At 40.3% G+C, this 21703-nt stretch overlaps 1 protein-coding gene across 1 annotated transcript in view; it reads right to left on the bottom strand.

Annotated features, from left to right (window-relative positions):
• Positions 1-2366: 2366 nt before the first annotated feature.
• Positions 2367-21703, bottom strand: part of creld1b (cysteine-rich with EGF-like domains 1b) — a gene marked incomplete at its 3' end in the record, with an annotated part of 88142 nt that continues 68805 nt past the window's right edge. The window contains exons 9-11 of the mRNA XM_080854633.1: positions 8722-8817; positions 3716-3856; positions 2367-2587 (exon numbers count right to left, since the gene is read on the bottom strand). Of these exons, the coding sequence (XP_080710759.1) occupies positions 2367-2587; positions 3716-3856; positions 8722-8817 (458 nt within the window). The remainder of the gene's footprint in view (positions 2588-3715; positions 3857-8721; positions 8818-21703) is intronic.

Below are 21703 nucleotides of genomic sequence, written 5' to 3' on the forward strand. Positions count from 1 at the left end.
CTGAGTGAAGCCATTTCTGAGAAAATTGCAAAACTGTAAGCCTTAAGTGTCAACTTATGTGCCTTAGTAGTTGGTGTTAGAGCGTCATCTTATGTGCCTGAGTAGTTGGCGTAATTTCCAACAAACTGCCAATTTTGCTAACAAAAACTTTTAGTGAAGAGAAGCAATAATAGTAACAATGAGGCTTTGTCTAAAGATCATCTTTGCCAAATTTGGTGGAGATGCGATGAGGTTTGTGGCAGCTAAAAACTTTTAAATTGAACAATTATTTTTTTCTTAAATCCAATACAGCAGCCACATGCATCCAGATTATCGGTTGTCATGTACTATACTTGGGATCTCCCAAAATATTATCAGACAAAACAACCACTTTTACACATCACATGAAAAGTTATTAGGATACATTTTTTGTTTATTGCCGCCACCCTGAGTGGTCAGATGGCGTATTTCTTTGCATAACCTCAGGAGGGAGTCCTGAGTTCATTAAACCAAGTTTAGTGTCAATGTATTAAACAGTTACTGACACAACGAAACTGGACATTGTGAACAGACGTACTATCAATACCAAGCAGAGGCATGCCAAACTGCATAAAATAGATGAATATACTTCAAACATGGATGTATAGCATATTGAATACCCTAGGTGGCCTCAATATCAATGTGTGAAAGTATCATTGGTAGAGGTTATCTGGCAGGATTTGACACTTACTTGAGTTGTATCTACTACCGGCACAATGCTGAACTGGTGACACATTTTTATTCCCAACTTCATGGATAACTTACTTGATCATTTATCAGTACATGCACAATCTCTGGCACTTCCATCGCCGGTGGTTCAACATCTTGGACATGTTTTAGTTGATAGGCAAACTCACAGTGTCCAGTCTTTCCACAGTTGTTGCAATTATATTTTTCAACGGGACAGTGAGCAACATTTGCCATGGGGGAGTCTGACCCGTAACAGAAGCAAGTTCACCCAGAACGTAAAATAGTTTGCTTAAAAATGAAAATAATTAAAAAAGTGTGCTTAAAAATGAATATATTGAGCCACAAAGATGAAATTAAGATATAATAAAGAAGAACATATTTGTGGAATTTTATTGCTTATATAATTTTAGTACTTCTCCACAGCTGCAAATCTCAACATACTGTGAAGCCTTTTGCTGGATGAAAAACATAGGCACAGGAACACAATGCATATCATTATTTGTCAGTGGAAGATGGTTAAAAAAACAGATTGCAGTTATCATTATTTCTGGAAATGTAAAATTGGGGTATGCATGACAAAACATTTATAGGGCAAGGTGAGGGGTCACATGGGGACCTTCAGTTGATTTGGCAGGAATGACATTCAAATAAAACAAGGTAAACATTCCATAGGCCTTTAAGATTTTCTGTGAGGGGAAATTTGCTGAATTTGACCAGAATTGTGGACTCCACCTTTAAGGGGTCTACCATAATGTACCCCAATGGGTTTACTGTAAAGAGCCCTTAAAGACAATATACATCTTTCAAAATGAAACTCAATAATTGGATATGCACTTGAAAGGTTATGTCTATGAATGAACTGTTGTATGAATAACAGGACTGTCAAATCAAACATTTGGTTGCTGCCCTAATGCTTTGTGCTGATATTGATAGTTCAATGGACACAGATCAGTGGTTAAGCCCTTCTGATAAAGTTTGAAATTGCACAATGAAAACGAGAAAAACAAATTCTGACAAACTATTTTGTGTGTCAGAAAAAAAGGCTTTTCTTAAACATAGTTTCTGTTTATCAAGTCTATTATGATGGATAATGTGGTGATGCAGACTCGAATTCAACTAACTTAAAAAAAAACATGAATTGTTCCCCTTAGGACACTTACCCACTGCTAACATTGGTTTGAATGAATCCTGAAGTGTGAGTCAAGCCACCAAATGACATAAATGCCCCTCTGTGATTAAAAGTCCATACTTAATGGTTTAGTACCCAAGCCAACTTTGTACTTAACAAGGAAATATAAGTGTTCTAGGATACATGTTCCAGCAATACATTCTTGTAAGGATGCTTCTAGTCAGGTCTCCAATTTCTGTTATTTTCCCAGTCAGTCTGACATATTAGTGCAATGACAGGAAAACTACAGCACAGTTTTAAATGAATAAGGATGGAATAAATGGATTTGCACAGATACTTTCTCTCAGATTTTCACCATTACGGTGGCTACCTCAACAATGTTTTTCAAACCAGTAAAAATACAAACACACAGTTGACTTGCCTTCATGCAACCACAACCATTCAAGTGTTCAAACCTGAACTTCATTTATTTTCCAACTAAAGCTTTTACAACAGGTCTTGCTTTCATGGTATTTTTTAAATAAGAGGACTAACGGCCTTTAAGTATCCCATCCAACATGCGATCCCCCTTCTCTGATAGCCAGTATCCAGCCATGGCTGCAATCCCACCAATGAAGATAGCAGTGAAGACCATGTCCCCCTTAGCAGCCAGAGTGGCCAGGGCACAGATGACCACACCAAAGAACATCTGCTGCAACACCAGGACCTCGTCATCGGTCATGTCATCAAATAATCCCTTCTCTGGTCCAACTAGAGAGAGAGAGGAAGAGAGAGAATGTCATCACTACTGTATTCAATATAGGTTTTTAAATGGCATCAAATACTGTACATTTATCAGTAATATCAGTTTTATATACTTGAATTTAAGTGAAGCCTGACAAATGGAAAGAGACTGGATCATAGATCATGTTTTAAATTCAACACCATCATAGCACATCATGTGCACAGCGAAATATCACATTGTGTGAGCAGGGTTTGTTAACAGAGAATTATCCATGAATCTATGAATGATCGAATTCTACCATATTTTTCCCGACTGTTGATCGCACCTTATATTACCTGCATTATAGTATTTTATGTAAATTGTTAAAGAAGTGTCTAGACTAGGGGTGTCAAACTCAAATACACAGAGGGCCAACATCAAAAACTGGGTCCATGTCGAGGGCCGGACATATTCAATATTTATTGAGGGGAAAAAAAGATATATTATATGTTTTCATATGTAAACATGAACTTAAGTTTAACATAGGCCTATTTAATCCGGGACGAGTAGTTTAAAGGGCCTGTTAGTTATTGCCTATAAACACAGACAAAAATTCTAAATTAAATAAACATCAGTGGCATTCATTTCTTATGTCTCTCTTTTCTGCACATCGCAGGCGCTCCATCTGTGGTCAGTCACACAAGTTTGTCCCAAGACAGCCCCATTTCATTGACATATTTAGATACCTCTTCATAGATGTTTTTTCCCGTAGTTGTGCCATGTATTGATTTTAAATCCCAAAAGTTCCTCTGTAAAGCACAGAGTCAGATGAAGATTGAGAGCTGGGCAGTATCAGATGTGTCCAGGTATGGTTTTACAGGCAACTAGTATGTGTACCATCCTCAAATTAATTTTAATAGCATGTGGAGCACCTGTGTCTTTCCCACTAGCCATCCACAATATGCCCTATGTAGTGCTGTATACTGGGCTGGAATACCCACAGCATGACATTGCCAGTTAGTGTGCTGTCAACTGGGGTGTTGGTGGTGTTTGCAGGGTTTTTGCATGCCATATAGGTAGTAAACTTGCTAGTTTTGGAACAGATGCTTTAACTGCATTAAAATGACTTTCACTTAACCCTAAAAACCCCACATACTTCCTGTTTGTGCACTCACCGGGTGGTAGATTTTCCACACATATACTGTCTCTTCTGATGAATCCTTCAGCGCACTCACAGCGAAATGAACCCTCCTCATTTATGCAGGCCTCATTAAGACCTGGGCATACTAGGGCACGCTCACTGCACTCATCCACATCTGAGAGTTGGACAGAGACAGAACAGGAAGACAACAGAGTGTACTAAACAATATGAAGGTATAAACAATATTGAACAAACATTTCAGCATCTTCTATGATATCTTGAGCATTTCAACTATCTAAATGCATTATCAAGACCTAGCATAAAAAGTGTTTGATATTAAAGACCAAGAACTCAAAACTGCATATACGTAGGGTCCAACCTTCCTCCTTATTTGCTCATACTGGTGCAACTAAGTTTTTCTTCCTGCTCCCTGTTTTTTTTTGTTCCACGGACTGCTCTGTTTACAAGTTGTATACCTGTGACTTGAACCTCTGCATGGTTCTAGTGATATCTCAGTTTGGATGAAGGACCGTCATCTTCAGTTCAGTATTTTGAAGAATTATCCCCAATAAGCTCATCACAACTTACTCCAACTAGAGCTACAAGAATCTTGGGTGTGATGATTTGTGATGTATTGTAATTCTGTATATTACTCCTGGCCTGTGGGTGGCGTTCTTATTATTATCATGTGTAACAAGAGTTCCATAGACAGTTGGATTAAGGGCAAAGTAAAGGGGACCACGTTGAAATCAGTGTCTGTGATTTACTGAATCTACTAGTATAAAATATCACATTGATTGATGACCAATTTAGAGTGGCTTTAAGTACTCATCACTCCTGAAAGTCATCACTATTTTCACAATTACAAAAGATACTAACACATGTTTTCCCAATCGGAATTTCTTTTGTGAACATTTATGCTGTAGGAAATTTCTAAAGGCAACATAAGTTAATTAAGAACTGAAATATATGAGTTGTATATAGTTGGTATTAAACCCCTCTGGTTTTGAGTTCCATATTAAGGAAAATAGAGCTGATCATTATTAGCTATTACTCATGAGTGGTTAAAGTAGAGATATCCATCTGGATATACAAATGTTGTGTGTATTTTCTATATACCGTCTTTATGTATCTGTATTGTGTACATTTGCCACATGTATGCTAGCATGCTTATTCTGATACGTGTATGGGTTAATCTGCCATGTTTCTGATTCTGCCATGTTTCTCTCTCCTCCTTTTCCTTCTGAATCCAACACTGCCAATCACAAGAAACACCAACCCAATTGTGGGATATGGCAGTTATATATGGCATCATGCTGTGGGGAAATGAGAAACTTTTCAGAGTTGAAGAGAGAATGAATGGAATTCAATTCTACACAATTTCTTAAGAAAACCTGTAGCAGTCTCTTTGAAACGAAGGCTTGGGAGAGGGATTACTAACCAGGAAGACATAAGACTAAGGCAACATTACCTACTTTACTTACTCAAGACATAAGACTAAAAACAGTGACGTGAATATTGAGCAATATTGCATTTTACATTGAATATGAATATTTTCGTTTTTTATTTCCTTCTTTTTAATACAAAGCCTTATTAAGCCTTTATAAATAAACTACAGCACAAGTGTTCACAATAAAAATACTGATTGGGAAAATCTGTGTGAGCATCTTTTGAACAGCTGCAAGTGGTGCTCACTCCCCCTGAGCATGGCCCGCCAATCTCAAGGTCTTGTTGCTTCACTGAGTTGACGGATGAGCACTTTTCTGATACATGTGATTCAAATATGGATTTCAATTACAAACTAGTATTTTGTCATTTGTATTTGAATGTGGTTGTCTTTTGTATCAAAATAGTTTCATTTTTAAAAACTCATAAAATGCTTTCCCCAAAATTGTATACATGATAATGTGACTATATCTTTGGGAGATAGAATGGTGTGTGGAGCGCTTTGCCAATTGTTGAAAACACATGTCAAGTTAAAGATTGACTAATTTGTCTTCTCTGAATCAGTGAATCAGACCAATTTATAGTCCAGGCAACAAGAGCTACTCAACAAAAACAAATAAAGGACAAAAACGTTTAATGCCTGCATTTTTTCAAAATGTAACATGCTGGTGCAAACAATCATCAATTGGATACTTCCAACGATCATCTAATTGGATACTTCCAATCATGATACTTGAGTGCTTCCCAACGCAGATTTGTTATGTGCATTGTTAAGCAGTGAAAGGCTGTCAAATATTTTCAAATGATCTAGATAAAGAGACGTTGCATGTGGACCTTCAACTCACAAGCCCTGACTGATGTGCAGGCATTTTGGCATGGAACGAATGCTACCTATGTAGGGTGAATTTTTGTGATATGATGTCATGTTGACTTAAAAAAATACAAAATGAACTGTAACTGTAGTTTATATTGATGTGTAATTTTGATGATGTCGTGGTTGCTGTATTTTGTATATTAATAAGTTAATCTTACAACTTCCGCTCTTAACATTTTAAAATCCCTGACTATGTACAGACATACAGTACTCAAAGTGTCCTGTAATGGAGATATAACTATCTCCGCTGTGGGATGCCGTTGCAGTTTTCCCACTTGATCCACCTGCAGAAATCCTCCCATTCCCACCAAACTATTTATTATTTATTTATGCGTTTATTTGAAAAGGGACAATGTACATTGATTAACATTTCCCAGAAAATGTAAATGCACCGGAATTAGCTTGGTTAGCTAGTTTTCATCCGTTGTCCCTTGGCATGGGATGACAGAGATATATGGAAATAAAAGAAAGAAATAATAATACAAAATTATATAATTAAATTAAATACTAATAAAAAAAGAATAGCAACAGTTTGACAAAACAGTGCAGTTAAGAAAACAAGTTGTAAAAACCAGACAGACATAAAAGGTAAACAACAGTGTGACAAAACAGTGCAGTTAAGATAACAAATTGAAAAAACCAGACAGACAAGGTGTTTGACATAAAAAGAAGTTACAGTGTTAGTAATGCAGTGGCCTAATTATGGTTGCATGTTTGGTTATTTTTTTATCAATTCCTTAAGTTTGTTTTTGAACACTGAAATACTGGCGCACTCCCTCACATCAGCAGGGAGGGTATTCCAGTAATTAGAGGCGCGTACTGAGAAGACTGTCTGTCCAAACGTACTGTGTCTATACTGTATAACACAGTCTCCCCTGGTGACTGCCCTAGTTGCCAAGTCATTGCCATCCTTCAGCTTTATAAACTCATTTAATGGTGGAGGTGCCAGCCCATGTAATATTTAAAAAATGAGGCAGGCATCTAAAAACTGTAAGAAACTGTCAAATTTGAATAAGTTATACTTTGTTGTTATATTGCAGTGGTGATAGCTGATAGTTTTCTGGTCTAGAGTTTGCGTGTAAAGGGTCTCTTGATTTAAGAGTTGTTGTACTTGCTTGTCATCAGCTTGTGTAACAGAACGAGATGTGAGAGAAGATCATGGCATGCATAAAAAGTTTGGCTGCCTCTGTAGGTAAGTACGGCCTTACGTGTCTAAAATTAGCCAAGTTAAATGTAATGGTATTGGCAACCTTTTCTTAAAATGTTAAATTGCAATCTAAAATGATCCCCAGATATTTTAAATCAGATACAGCTGTGAGCTTTTCTCCTTCAATAAAGACATCAGGGGGTGGTGCATTTGATTATTTCTTGGAGAAGAACATACAGACTGTTTTATCTGTGTTCAAGGGTAGGGATGACGTTTTTAGCCGTTCAGAGACATGGACTAATGCTGCGGTTAATTTAGTGGCAGCCTGTTCTTTGGTTTTTACATGTGTATAAAGAACAGGGTCATCTGCATACATTTGCATATTAATAGATACACTGATGGTAAATCATTAATGTACATGCTAAACAGGATCGGCCCCAATACTGACCCCTGGGGTACACCAATATTATTACTGAGGTATGGAGAAAAGCTTCTTCCAAAGTGTACACTTTGAGTCCTATCAGCCAATATGACTTCATCCATGTTGTGGCTTCTGCTGAGAAATTAAAATATAATAATTTTGCCTACAGTGTCTGGTGATTCACAGTGTCAAAAACCTTTTTAAGATCCAAGAAAACTGCACAAATTACCCCACCTTTATCCAATTTGGACTTTTTCTAGGAAGTAGCAGTTAGCTGTCTCGGTAGAGTGATGTGGTGTGAACTGGCGTGCACGATTACACAAACAAATGGCATCATTGACATGGTTCTCTGCTTCATAGCTCTTCTTATCCTTAGCTGTAAAAGTAACATTATGAGCACACTATATACCCACTGTGCTGTAAAAGTAACATTATGAGGACACTGTATACCCACTAAGCTGTAATAGTAACCTTATGAGCACACTGTATACCAACTAAGTTGTAATAGTAACCTTATGAGCACACTGTATACCCACTAAGATGTAATAGTAATCCAATGAGCACACTGTATACCCACTGTGCTGTTATAGTAACATTATGAGCACACTATATACCCACTGAGCTGTTTTTCAACCGATACTTTGAATACTGGCAACTTTCCATTTCGACATTTTCCTCTCAATCTTGTATCCTGAAGTGTATACAGTACATGAGTCATGTACACTGACATGTTTCATCCTGACTGATGGATACATGAATTCATCTGCTTTCTTCTGATTCTCTCTGCTCTTCCTCCCTACCCTCCTACCTCTCCTTTCTATTTCTCTTCACAGACAACCCTCAGGCAGATGGGTCCCCCCTTTGTGAGCTGGGCTCTACCTGTTAAAAGGGAGTTTTGTTTTGTAAAGAGCCTTGAGCCTATTTCAATTGTTATTGGTGCTATAAAAATTAATACAATTGAAACTGCATTTAACTGAGTTGAAATGGTATCACAGAATCGGCTGTATTCTATGTCGACCTACTGTAGAATGTCAGTTTGGAGCCCTCATGGCCTGTAACAGAAGCTAATATAACAAGAGCTAATATAAAGAAAGGTACAGGGTATGAGAACATCACATAGAAAGGGAGAAACCTGCAAACAGGAAGGCTTACCCAGGCACTTGGCCCCAATGAGTCTATAACCTCTGGCACACTTCTTGCATCTCGCTGGGCCACTGCCCATACAGCCCACACAGGACTGATCACAACCTAGAGAGAGGAAGAGATTTAGAGCACTGGTAATAGCAAACAGATACATGATCACAACCTAGAGAGAGGAAGAGATTTAGGGCCTGATTTACTAAGAATGCGACCACAGCTTAATCTGCGGCCGCACATTAACGCACAGTGTTTTTGCGCATTTTCCGTGGTATTTATCAAACCAGATCCGCGCTGGGCAATCTGTGTTTACTCCGCCCTATAGGGCCTGATTTACTAAGAATGCGACAGCAGCTTAATCTGCGGTCGCACATTAACGCACAGTGTTTTTGCGCATTTTCCGTGGTATTTATTTAGGAAGAGAAAATTAAGGTTCAGCGAAGAGGAAATAAATATATTGGTTCACGTTCGCTCAATCACTGAACCTGATTCAATGTGTGCGCTGTTATATTGTTGTTCTGCCTGCCATCACCTATAGCAAGATGTTTAAAAGAACATGATTATAAAGAATATGCTATTGGTGGCATTAATGCATAAACTGTCTATTATAACAATATAGATGTGTACATGGCGAGATTAATAATTTCTACAAGGGACATGGGTTCACTACAATATATATGGACGTGGGGGCAATCAATGGTTCCAATTACGTTCGGAAAGTTTGCGATTTCAAAAAAGTCCTGTAATTTCAGCTACGGCAGTGGGGAAATGTATTGACCAGTGCGCCGTAGCAATGCGTCGAGTACCTTGGTGAATATTTGGCTGAGTGAAGGCTGAGATATACCAACTGCTGATGCTATAACTGTTTGAAATGATCCGATGCCAATATTTGCAATGTTGTCCGGAGTTTAACAACTGATGGAATGGAATGTGATCTCCGGTTGGAGGGTTCGATGTGGTCTCTGATCTGGTTCAGTAATTGAAGTATTGCGTGGCTGGTTAACCTGTACCGTCTAATGATTTGTGGTTCGCTTAACTGAAAAATTGTTATACGAGTTGAAAAAAATATTTATGTGCACTGTCTCTGTCTATGTCTTCGCCTTGCTCTTATAACTGCTGCCATATCAACGTTTTCAGACTCAATGGAAATGCGCTTCCTGGTTAAGACGTGCTTTAATGAGGCGGAGAATTATCCCGCAAATTAGAGACGTGCGCTCGCCAGGCAGTTTTAGTAAATACCACGCAATACATCATTAGGCGCACTTACCTTCTCTCCTCCCATTAAATTACGCCCAGGTTCCACCCACGTTTCCGTGCCCTCCCACGTTCACACCCCCAAAGCGTTAATATGCGCCTCTACTCAAATGCGCCTGCTTAGTAAATACCGTTTTATGTTTACGACCGCTATTTTACGCCTGAAATGGGCGCAATCATGTTAGTAAATCAGGCCCTTAGAGTCCTGGAAATAGCAAACAGATACATCAAAACAACCTAGAGAAAGAGATTTAGAGGACTGGTAATAGCAGGAAGATACATGATCACAACCTAGAGAGAGGGAGACATTTAGAGCACTGTTAACAGCAAACAGAATCTGTTTAACAGATACATCACAACTATACAGTTCAGGTGTAACGTTGACATACTTTCATTTTATGTGACTGATTATAGCTGGTGCCTTCTCTGTGCCTAAGGATGGTTTTTGCATCTTATAGACACCGTATCAGAACTTTTTCATCGCACCCAAATTCTCCAGGAATAAGGCCAATGTGTGATGAACTATATCAATCTCAATAAAAATAACAGTTGTCATGGAATGTAAGTGATCAAAACTATTTATTGTAACTCAAAAAAGCTTAAAATCACATAGGCTACCCTGATTAACAATAAAACAAGAGTTTGAAGAAATGCAAACATTTTAAAACAGGTCTACAATTATGTTTCAACAAAAACTATTTTTTTTGGAACAACTACGGTTTATTTTAGTCTGACGCGTTAAAGGGATTGCTCAACAATGCTATTCGTCAGCTTTTAACCAAACCTTTGACTAATTCACTTTGGTGTGTGAGACTGTAACAGTATATACTAGAGATGCGCGGATGGGCTATTATTTCATACGCAACCGCATCATAAAACGCGTGATCCGTCCGCTACACATCCGCACCAATTTTTTTGACCAAATTTCAAAAAAGCACCCGCCCGCCATCCGCCTGTTGTTTTTAAGGTATAGGCGCTGCTGACGCGAGGCTAGAAAGTTCTTGCCTGTTCTTGAAAGGAGACTGATCCAATGCCGCAAAGATATTTAAAGGATAAAGCCCCTAGTATGAAAGCCTATTGGCTATGTTGTAGCCTATCCCCAGAATATTATCAGTGAAGTGACGTCTGTCTCCGATCGATGCACAGGGAGAAACTTTAAAATAGCCAAGCACATCGGCAAACCTGACCTTACCATAGGCTAGTAGGCCTACACTTTTTTATCATTGTAATAAAACGCAATTTGGTACACCATTTTAATACGGGAATATAGCCTTGTTTTTAGTTTAGAAGGAAACGCCAAGTCTGTTAGCCAATTCCGAAATGTCACCGCATTGTAGGCTTTATACTGTAACAACCCCAACACTTGCCTGCTTGCCTTGCAAATCAACGTTTTCCGACTATTTTTCTTACCTTCTTTCTTAGCTGGTGATGTTACTGAGCTAGAAGTGTAACTTGTTCTGAACATCTCGCGCTGCCAATGCCCAATGTCACTTCTGAGTCAAATCACTCCATCATCTCTTTGAAATTCCTTATTCCACGAGTGGTAGGCTACAATGACTGGCTGTTTTAAAATATAACTAATAGCCTAACGAAACAAAATAACCCAGGCAGTTTCATCTATGACACGTTAAGGCTTCTTCCAATACTGACAGCTGACTCATAGCTTGCAGGTTTGCAGCGTTGCAAAGAGACGCGACATGATAGGGATCGTCACTTAATTTGAACTTTTTTGCTTCCTTTGTTTGCTTTGTATGCATACACGGAACTAGGCCAATTTACTGCCTGATGAAAATTTGATTATTTAAAAATGTGCTTGGATGTAGGTAACGACATTTAACAATGTGTAGATATTTTGAATTCCGCTGGGTAAACCGCCACCCGCCCGAATTTAATTAAAATATTATTTTTTGTCACGTCACCCGCCCGATCCGCGGTTTAACCGCGGAGTCCGCGGGTGCAACCGCCAACCGCGCATCTCTAGTATATACACACTAGAGATGCGCGGATGGGCTATTATTTCATCCGCAACCGCATCACAAAACGCATGATCCGTCCGCTATCCATCCGCACCAATTTTTTTGACCAATTTTCAAAACCGCACCCGCCCGCCATCCGCCTGTTGTTTTTAGGTATAGGCGCTGTGACGCGAGGATAGAAAGTTCTTGCCTGTTCTTGAAAGGAGACTGATCCAATGCAAAGATATTTAAAGGATAAAGCCCCTAGTATGAAAGCCTATTGGCTATGTTGTAGCCTATCCCCAGAATATTATCAGTGAAGTGACGTCTGTCTCCGATCGATGCACATGGGAGAAACTTTAAAATAGCCAAGCACATCGGCAAACCTGACCTTACCATAGGCTAGTAGGCCTACACTTTTTTATCATTGTAATAAAACGCAATTTGGTACACCATTTTAATATGGTAATATAGCCTACTGTTTTTAGTTTAGAAGGAAACGCCGAGTCTATTAATTCCGAAATTTCACCGCATTGTAGGCTTTATACTGTAACAACCCCAACACTTGCCTGCTTGCCTTGCAAATCAAAGTTTTCCGACTATTTTTCTTACCTTCTTTCTTAGCTGGTGAAGTTACTGAGCTAGAAGTTTAACTTGTTCATCTCGCGCTGCCAATGCCCAATGTCACTTCTGAGTCAAATCACTCCATCATCTCTTTGAAATTCCTTATTCCACGAGTGGTAGGCTACAATGACTGGCTGTTTTAAAATATAACTAATAGCCTAACGAAACTAAATAACCCAGGCAGCTTCATCTACGACACGTTAAGGCTTCTTCCAATACTGACAGCTGACTCATAGCTTGCAGGTTTGCGGCGTTGCAAAGAGACGCGACATGATAGGGATCATCACTTAATTTAAACTTTTTTGCTTCCTTTGTTTGCTTTGTACACGGAACAAGGCCAATTTACTGCCTGATGAAAATTTGATTATTTGAAAATGTGCTTGGATGTAGGTAACGACATTTAACAATGTGTAGATATTTTGAATTTCGTTGGGTAAACCGCCACCCGCCCGAATTTAATTAAAATATAATTTTTTGTCACATCACCCGCCCGATCCGCGGTTTACCCGCGGAGTCCGCGGGTGCAACCGCCAACCGCGCATCTCTAATACACACATCACCAAAACAACTAGACGTAACGCAAAGCATTACAAAATATGACCGCTGAACTGTTCAGTAGGTTTTAACACAGAATGAGTCATGGTTGTCAGTGTATTTGTGTGTTTTTATGTGTTTTGTGTGTGTACATTGGTTTGTGTTTCATTTTTTATGTATTAAAGGAATTATTTGTGATAGATTTTGATGATTTGGTAATGTAATGTTTTGTGTACTACTTTTTTGTGGATTGTTTTGGTATATTTTTCTTTTGCAATGTAGTTTGTTAAAACAGGTCACATAAAGAGGTGTGGAAACAAAGTGAAGTTTCCAACCACCAACAGGTGGCGCTATAGGTGATATCAGTCAGGCATATGTACAGGCATATGTACGGGTTCGGGCCAGCCTCCACCCTAAGACATTTTCTCTGGATCAAACAATGTTCACAAGAGTTATAAGAGACTTTGTGTTTTGTGGCAAGCACTGGCAAGTTGGCAAAGTTTGAGGGTCTGCCACGCCCACACCTTCCGACTAATGAGAAAATCCAATATAACTTTTAGTCGCCCATGGCTGAAGAGTAACCTGACCACATTTCAAGGCGTTACCATTAAAGCTGTCGGAGGAGTTCGATCAGATGCGAGGTGTGCAAACGCCGTCAAAGCGCATCTTCCACTCAAAATGGCCGACTTCCTGTGGACCTGCCACCATGGCGTCAAGAGACTTTTTTGTGCGTCCAAGCATGATGAAGACGTGTACCGAATTCCGTCAAGCTACGCCAAAATAACCCCAATGCACAGGGTTTTTTGCAATGTTCTAGGGGGCGCTACAGAGCCATTTTGCCTCTCTACCGAAGATGGACGGTTACATGCTTGATGACCCTGGCAAATTTGGTAATTTTCCGAGCACTTTGACATATATTCGATTAAAACACCTAATTTTTGCTTTTAAATTTTTATCTAGGTTGCGCTGTACATGTAATGACTGGTTATGGTACGGGTTGACATGGCCCCTTGACACAAACATACAAGAACAATTTGGCCCTACGGTTCTCGGGATATTCGAAGAAAACTGTGTCGCGCCACCTACAGACCAGTTGGTGTATAATCATATAAATCAATTTATTGCATGCCCCCCCGTGAACGGAATTCCACGAAACTTAACGTGCAGTCAGAAGGTGTCATAATGATCCCAAACCTCTGATTTCGTGCAGTTCTGACCTTGTCAACTTACAATTCAAATGTTTTACAACACTCCATTTTTGCTTTTTCATTTGTAACTAGGTGGCGCTATACATGAAATAAGTGGTAGTGGAATGGTTGACGTGGCCTCTTAAGACCACCATACAAAAAAATGTGGTCCTCCTAAGCCCTACGGTTTTTCGACTTATTCACAGAAAACTGAATCGCCCCACCCTCTCTAAAACGGGTCCAGTCCGACGGGGGTGCAATGGATCAAAACGAAAACCAATGGTTCCACGCTCATCTAGTGGGGCTACATGCCCACTAAATTCCGTGCACCTCGGTGTTTCAGTGTCCCGGGAATCGTTGACAGAAAATCAGCAAACAGAAAAAAAAAAAAAAAAAAACTCCAACTGCCCGTTTGCCCTCCTCGACTGAAGTTGCCCCTCCGAAGAAAATGTATGTATATTTGTGATCAGGGGACTGGGGCATGGCAGCAACGGTTAGTGAGAGATTAAAATTATATTGGCAAAATTTGCGATCAGATGACGGGGGCGTGGCAGCGGCGGGGACAAAAATGAATGTGTTGCCCCTTTTTTCCAGGGCAGAGCAACTGCCCTTCAAAATTCCTGTGCACTTCCCTGATTATATACGTACACCGCAATAAAACTAAAATAAAAAATGGATGACATCATCTATTTTAGAAGAATCCAGTGTAGTGTAGCCTAACTAGTGAGACTAAATTAAAGTTGAATTAGAGATTACATTTTAATTCGTCACTACAGCTGTACTAGTGTGACAATTTGAATAGGGGGGGCCCTCTGCAATACATGCTGGGTAGGGTTAAGGCTATACATAGGGGAGAAGAAAATTGAGGGCAATCACAATTTTAGGCAAAGTTTACTTATGCTTTTGACTTCTCCTCTTAAACAGCACGCATATCTTCTTGTGTGTCATGTTAGCAGTTAACCATGCAGTCTTAGCATAGTGTTGGGGACAAAAATATCTTAGTTTGTAGCTGTTTCTTTGCACAAATGCAATATCTGGCGTCGGCCCCCTTTCTCTTTAATATGTAGCTGTTGCTTAAATGGCAACATAACAAAATCGTTTTGCAAGAAAAAAATCAAATTGACATCCATTGTAATCCCTAACCAACTACTCTGTGGTTGAAATTCAGTTTATTAGCTGCTCATGTTAGACAGCCACCATTTACATTTCTGCTCTGATTAGTGAGAAGACAGTGGCTGACAATTTACTGCATGTTTTCATAGACGCAGGGGCGGCCTTTCCTACAGGCGGTATAGGCGGCCACCTAGAGCGCCATCTAAAGGGTGAGTGCCAAATAATGCGCCCGAAAAAACACAATTATAATCAATTTTTTTCCCCGGGCATATTTAGGAGCCCCTTCTATATCTCCAACCAATATTTTGACATCTATCTATACATCCAGGAATCTCTGTGTGTCAGTCAGTCTGTCTAGGGCGTATCTCCCTGACGGTAGTTAGGTTAGTTATGAGATTTCGCATGTAGCTTACGCATGTCATGAACCTGTGCATCCTTGATTTTGAAGATTTTTGAATTTATAGTTCGCGAGATATTTGTATTTTACTGTTTCCCGTAGGAAACAATGGGTTATCGTTTCCCGTCCTGTCGGCACTATGGGTAGTGATGTCACAACCAAACAATATACGCCTAGCAGTATTAAACTATCCTGCCTTCACTCAAAGTTCAGAATAGCGTTGGATACGATAAGGAGGTCCGCATTCAAATTCTTCTTGGTGAACAGATACAGACTTTTTCTCAGGTAATCTTAAGACAGTGATTGATTTCGTTTCGTTTATTTTTAAGCCTCTTTATATTAAGTTTCAAAGTAATGTCTAGAGTTGTACAGTCATCTAACAGACAGGGAATAGTAATCCATCAAAGTCTGTCTAGGGCGTATCTCCCTGACGGTAGTTAAGTTAGTTATGATATTTCGCATGTAGCTTACGCATGTCATGAACCTGTGCATCCTTGATTTTGAAGATTTTTGAATTCATAGTTCGCAAGATATTTGTATTTTACCGTTTGCGGTAGACCCTGTAGTGAGGCACTATTCAGCGGACCCGCGCGACGTGAATGATGTCATAGTCATAGAACAGTCGTTGTCATAGATGTTACCCCAGCTGATGCGTATGGGCCTGGCATGTAACCAACTCACATTACCATGTTGTAGTTTGATGTATTTGTATAAGAGTTAGCTTTCTATTCAATGTTGATGGTAAGCCTAGACCACAAAGGCCTACTGACGCAATGAGAGAGGTTTTCAGATGTGTCCCGATGTATCTGTTGTAATTCATGTGTAGACTTTGTTTTCTCATTATTGCAATATTATAAACCTCAGTCTGCATTTACCCTGGCTGGGAGAGGCTGTCATTCGGAAGATACTGTGCGTGATCACCTTTGCTCTGTGTTCATTAAACCTGTCAGAGTGTATGAATAAATGGCTGGGTGCCAATCAAAATCACAACGCAAGAGTGGCCGCTACAAATGGTAGCTTATATTGATAAGCCTCTGAGGCTTTCAGATTGTACATTGCTTTCCCATCTGTTGCTATGGAGTCCACGAAATACGCGCAATTCTCGCTGTAAGTTATGTCGGGCCACGTCGTCATGTTATCCTCCCAGTTCTGCACTGAACAACAGCTAGCCTTCACCTACGTCTGCTAACACTACAGAATGCATAATTCCTACGGGCACTGCACTAGTAAAAAAATAAATCTCACATTAGGGTAAAATTTGCCAAAAATCGGAAACGGAAGGGGTACCTACCTCCTTGGTTTCGTCAGAACATGCTAGTACAGTAAGGCGTTTGGTTAGAGTGTGTGTGTGTTCAAGAATCAAGAATCAAGAACGTAATAATGAAGAGGCAAAAGCCATCCGGGGCGCAATGTAAGAAGAAGAAAAAGGAAGCAGAAGAGAAACGTGTAAAGGAGAAAGGTAAATCTTTAAATCCTGTTTTTTGCCTAGAATGAATTCCAAATAGAAAACGTTGATGAATGCGTGAATTGCTACTGGTAAAAATCTAAGTGTTGTAACGCTAGCCAGCCAGCAGGGGCGGATTTAGAGGCGGGGCCAGGGGGGCCGAGGCCCCTCCTCTAATTTGATTGGCCCCTGATTGGCCCCTGTTCTGCCAATCACCTGGCGAGAAAGCCAAGCGGAGAATTAAATGATCACTGCTGCAGTTCCACCCCTAAACTGTTGGTGGCAGTGCGCCGGTTGCGTCAATACAAGTGAATAGAAGAAGAAGCGTTCTGTTCTGAATCTCAAATGGTGCACTTGTACCCAGAGGTTACACAGAGCGGGAAATCTACTGTATGGAGATATTTCTGCTTAGACTATGCAGATTCTAATTAGGCTGTTGGATATGTCCAATGTAAGAAGTGTGATGTTTTAATGAAATATGATTCATGCAACTCTCGTTCTCCACAACAACATGGATTAAACCTCGATGGTTAAATGTAAATAGTTTCAGAACGACTGTCGGCTTGCAAAAAGATCTTCAATGGTAAGACCTATCTGTTGTGCCTCCGCTGGGGTATCATAAAACGTGAGTTTTATTAAAGCATAGCGTGTGTAATTTCCTGCTGTCTGTCTCAGAACGTAGTTGGAGATTGCAGGGGAGTAAAATGCTCCACGGCCGAAGTAGATTAGCCAACATGTTTTTGAGTTTGGGGTTAATTCCCTGTCCTTTACGTCTGCTGCTGGTTAGTAATTACAGACAGCAGGAAATGTTAACAAACGGAATGAAATAGCTACACATTACACACGCTATGCTTTAATAAAACTCACGTACTGGTTAACACTGTTACAGCACATAAATGTTTGTCGCTACTGTCCAAACTATGCGTCACCGTTGTCACTTCCCGTACGTGCTCTTCTTAAAGGAGCCGCATCATTTTACTAAACGTTCTTGCAATGTGAATCATTTATTTTAATATGCTTATTTGCCTTATTGTGCACGCTTGTGCGTTTAACAACACTTGTTTGTGTGAGAGAGCATTTAGCTGTTGATGCCCCCGTTTAACAAAGCCAGGCTATTCATAAAAAACGTCAATGTGGCATTAGTAGCTATGAACAGTTGAGAAATTGATTCCGTCGGGCTCAGTTCGGATTCGAAAAAAAATACATTTGAATGGCTGTCGGACTCGGTCCGGGCTCGGTTACTACCCTGTAAGCAAAATGACGTCCCCTAGACGTCCCGTAATGGTCTCTCTGAACGTTCTAAAAACGTAAATGTGTATGGTTCCCGTGACAACTTTAGGACGTTTTGCACGACGTTCCAAGACCGTCCCGAGGACGTTGCGGTGACAACTGGGAAACGTTTTCTATAGGTCCTGGGGACGTTATGCAGGACGTTGCAAGCACCTCCCGAGGGCATTGTGGTTACGTCTGGGGAACGTGTTTCTATAGGTCCTGGGGACGTTCTGCAGGAAGTTGCAAGAACGTCCTGAGGGCATTGTGGTGACATCTACAAAACCTATTTTAGACGTCCTGGGTACGTTATTCAAGGATGCACCGCGGACGTAGCAGGCACGACCGTTTTTGCTGAGCTAAATGAAGAAAATAAAATAATAATAGATCGCGGAGCCGTCATTTTGCTTACAGTGCGCACACACACACAAGTTCAAGTTCATTTATATTACACATTTCATATGATATGCATAGACACAGACACACACGATTACAAACTTGATTGCGGGCATGGGAATTGAACCGTAAACCTTCCTATTACTAAACGAGATCGCTACCTACTGTCCTAACACTGTCTGATTACTATAGTGCCACTTTAACAGGTTTATCACAGTGTGAGACAGCCAACAAACTTAGTCTTTTTTTCCGAGGGTTTGAGGAAAAGCATATTGTAGCAATCTCAGTCACTACGCATTGAGGGTTTTCCGTAATGATTCCTTTTTTAATTAACATCCATGGCACATCACGGACGTGCGGGCAGGGAGGCAGAATAACTAGCCAAACTAAGAATGATGAAATAAAATAAATATGAATGCTTCTGTACTGATCTGTGCTATAAATGTAATGTCTGCATGATTCCAATACAATGCATACATAGGAAGGTGACCAAGTGTCTAGCTTTAACATATTGAGCTTTCCACAGGCCTTCAAAGATGGTGCAACAGAACGAAGAGCTCACCGGTCAAATTGTCTGATTGGAATTTCTTTAAAAATCCCGTCTCGCAAACACAATTTTGACAACAATCCTAATATTACGTAAGGCCTATAAAGCAAACGTGCACTGCCCTTATTATGTTTAAAAGGAACAGGCTAATCTGCCGTTAGAAAGTTATTTAACAACACGCATATGCTGCATTTTAAAGCGCAAACCCTAGGTTTCAAACGAGGAGCGAACTGAGTGAGAAGGATCCAACATGGCCAAGCAGACTAGCCTTAAAAGCTTTTTTTCAGAGGCCAAAAACATCTGATGAGGGTAAACCTTCTGACGAGGATGAACCTGTAATACCTGCAGTGTTGCGCGTTTCCTTTTATTACCGTGTGTGAGCGCGCGGAAGAGCCGAGAGCGGTATTGCAGACAGAGATTTTGAAAAATTATAGCACTCGCCTCATATTGAAAATTGGAGCTGTGAACGTAGTTCAAAATTATGAATTATCAACAATGAACTGAGCAAGTTCATGTAGAAAGTGAACTTTCCAAACACTGAATACCTGAAGCCCTAGATGTTCGAACAGCATCACCAAAGAAAAAGCTGAAATGTCGGGCGTTTATGTCGTTATGGAGTGACAAGTTCTCTTGGCTCAGGTGCGAGGTAATTGATAGTCACAGTAAAATGTGCAAAGGATTCACAAGAGGGTCGAATAATTTAAGAATCTCTGCTCTCATTGAACAGAGCAATGACCATGTTGCGGCGCTCATTTTAACGCCACAGCAGGTTGCGCTTAAAGGCCACTTATTGACGCACATCAGACATAAATGTTTTTGTTTTCCATTGTAAACTTAGGAAAATAAACATGTTGCATTCTAAACTACCTGATTATGTTATTATTTAAGCTATGCAGGCCGTCAGTTTTCTTCAATGGGCTAATTTAGAAGCAGAAATAGGCTAGATATTTGGCCGGCTTATCATTAAAATGTCGGGCAAATGAAAATCATTTTTCTCTAGCGGAACTTCTGGTTCAGAGAGGACCATCAGAGGACCAAATAAGAACGGTCCCTAAAAGTCCGTTTTAAGGCTCATGCGAACGTCACGCAGAGGACCTGCAGGTAAAGGTTACGGGACGTTTTTAAATGACGTCCTGGGGATGTGTGCTGAGTTACCAAATTATAACGTTCCTTAATAGTCCGTTTTAAGGCTCATGCGAACGTCACGCAGAGGACCTGCAGGTAAAGGTTACGGGACGTTTTTAAATGACGTCCTGGGGATGTGTGCTGAGTTACCAAATTATAACGTTCCTTAATAGTCCGTTTTAAGGCTCATGCGAACGTCACGCAGAGGACCTGCAGGTAAAGGTTACGGGACGTTTTTAAATGACGTCCTGGGGATGTGTGCTGAGTTACCAAATTATAACGTTCCTTAATAGTCCGTTTTAAGGCTCATGCGAACGTCACGCAGAGGACCTGCAGGTAAAGGTTACGGGACGTTTTTAAATGACGTCCTGGGGATGTGTGCTGAGTTACCAAATTATAACGTTCCTTAATAGTCCGTTTTAAGGCTCATGCGAACGTCACGCAGAGGACCTGCAGGTAAAGGTTACGGGACGTTTTTAAATGACGTCCTGGGGATGTGTGCTGAGTTACCAAATTATAACGTTCCTTAATAGTCCGTTTTAAGGCTCATGCGAACGTCACGCAGAGGACCTGCAGGTAAAGGTTACGGGACGTTTTTAAATTACGTCCTGGGGATGTGTGCTGAGTTACCAAATTATAACGTTCCTTAATAGTCCGTTTTAAGGCTCATGCGAACGTCACGCAGAGGACCTGCAGGTAAAGGTTACGGGACGTTTTTAAATGACGTCCTGGGGACGCTGCTTTATAGGTACATTTAACAAATAATGATAAAACATAGGCTACTTTAACGTGCCGGCATAGTCGCCCCATAATGCCGTGCGGCGGGCGCATACTTTTACATGTGTGATGCACTTGAACAGGGGGGCGTGGCCGGAGCGTAGTTCAGCACAGGTGTGACAGTCTCTCGGTGATTTTGTTCTTCAATTAGTGTTTGTTCATCTTTGCGATCGTTGTTGTGTTTATGTGAAAGAAATGCAGTCTTACAAGGCAAAATAGGGTTTGAAAGTTACAATTCTTCCTGTTAAAAGGGAGGTTTTCCTTGCCACAATCGCCTAAGTGCTTGCTCTAGGAGGTTTAGGCTCAGGGCTCTGTAAAGTGCCTATTAATATAGCGCCGTATCAGCATTAAATAAATCAAATTGAATTAGACTGA

This window comes from Sprattus sprattus (assembly GCF_963457725.1).
Source record: "Sprattus sprattus genome assembly, chromosome: 16".
Classification (NCBI taxonomy): domain Eukaryota; kingdom Metazoa; phylum Chordata; class Actinopteri; order Clupeiformes; family Clupeidae; genus Sprattus; species Sprattus sprattus.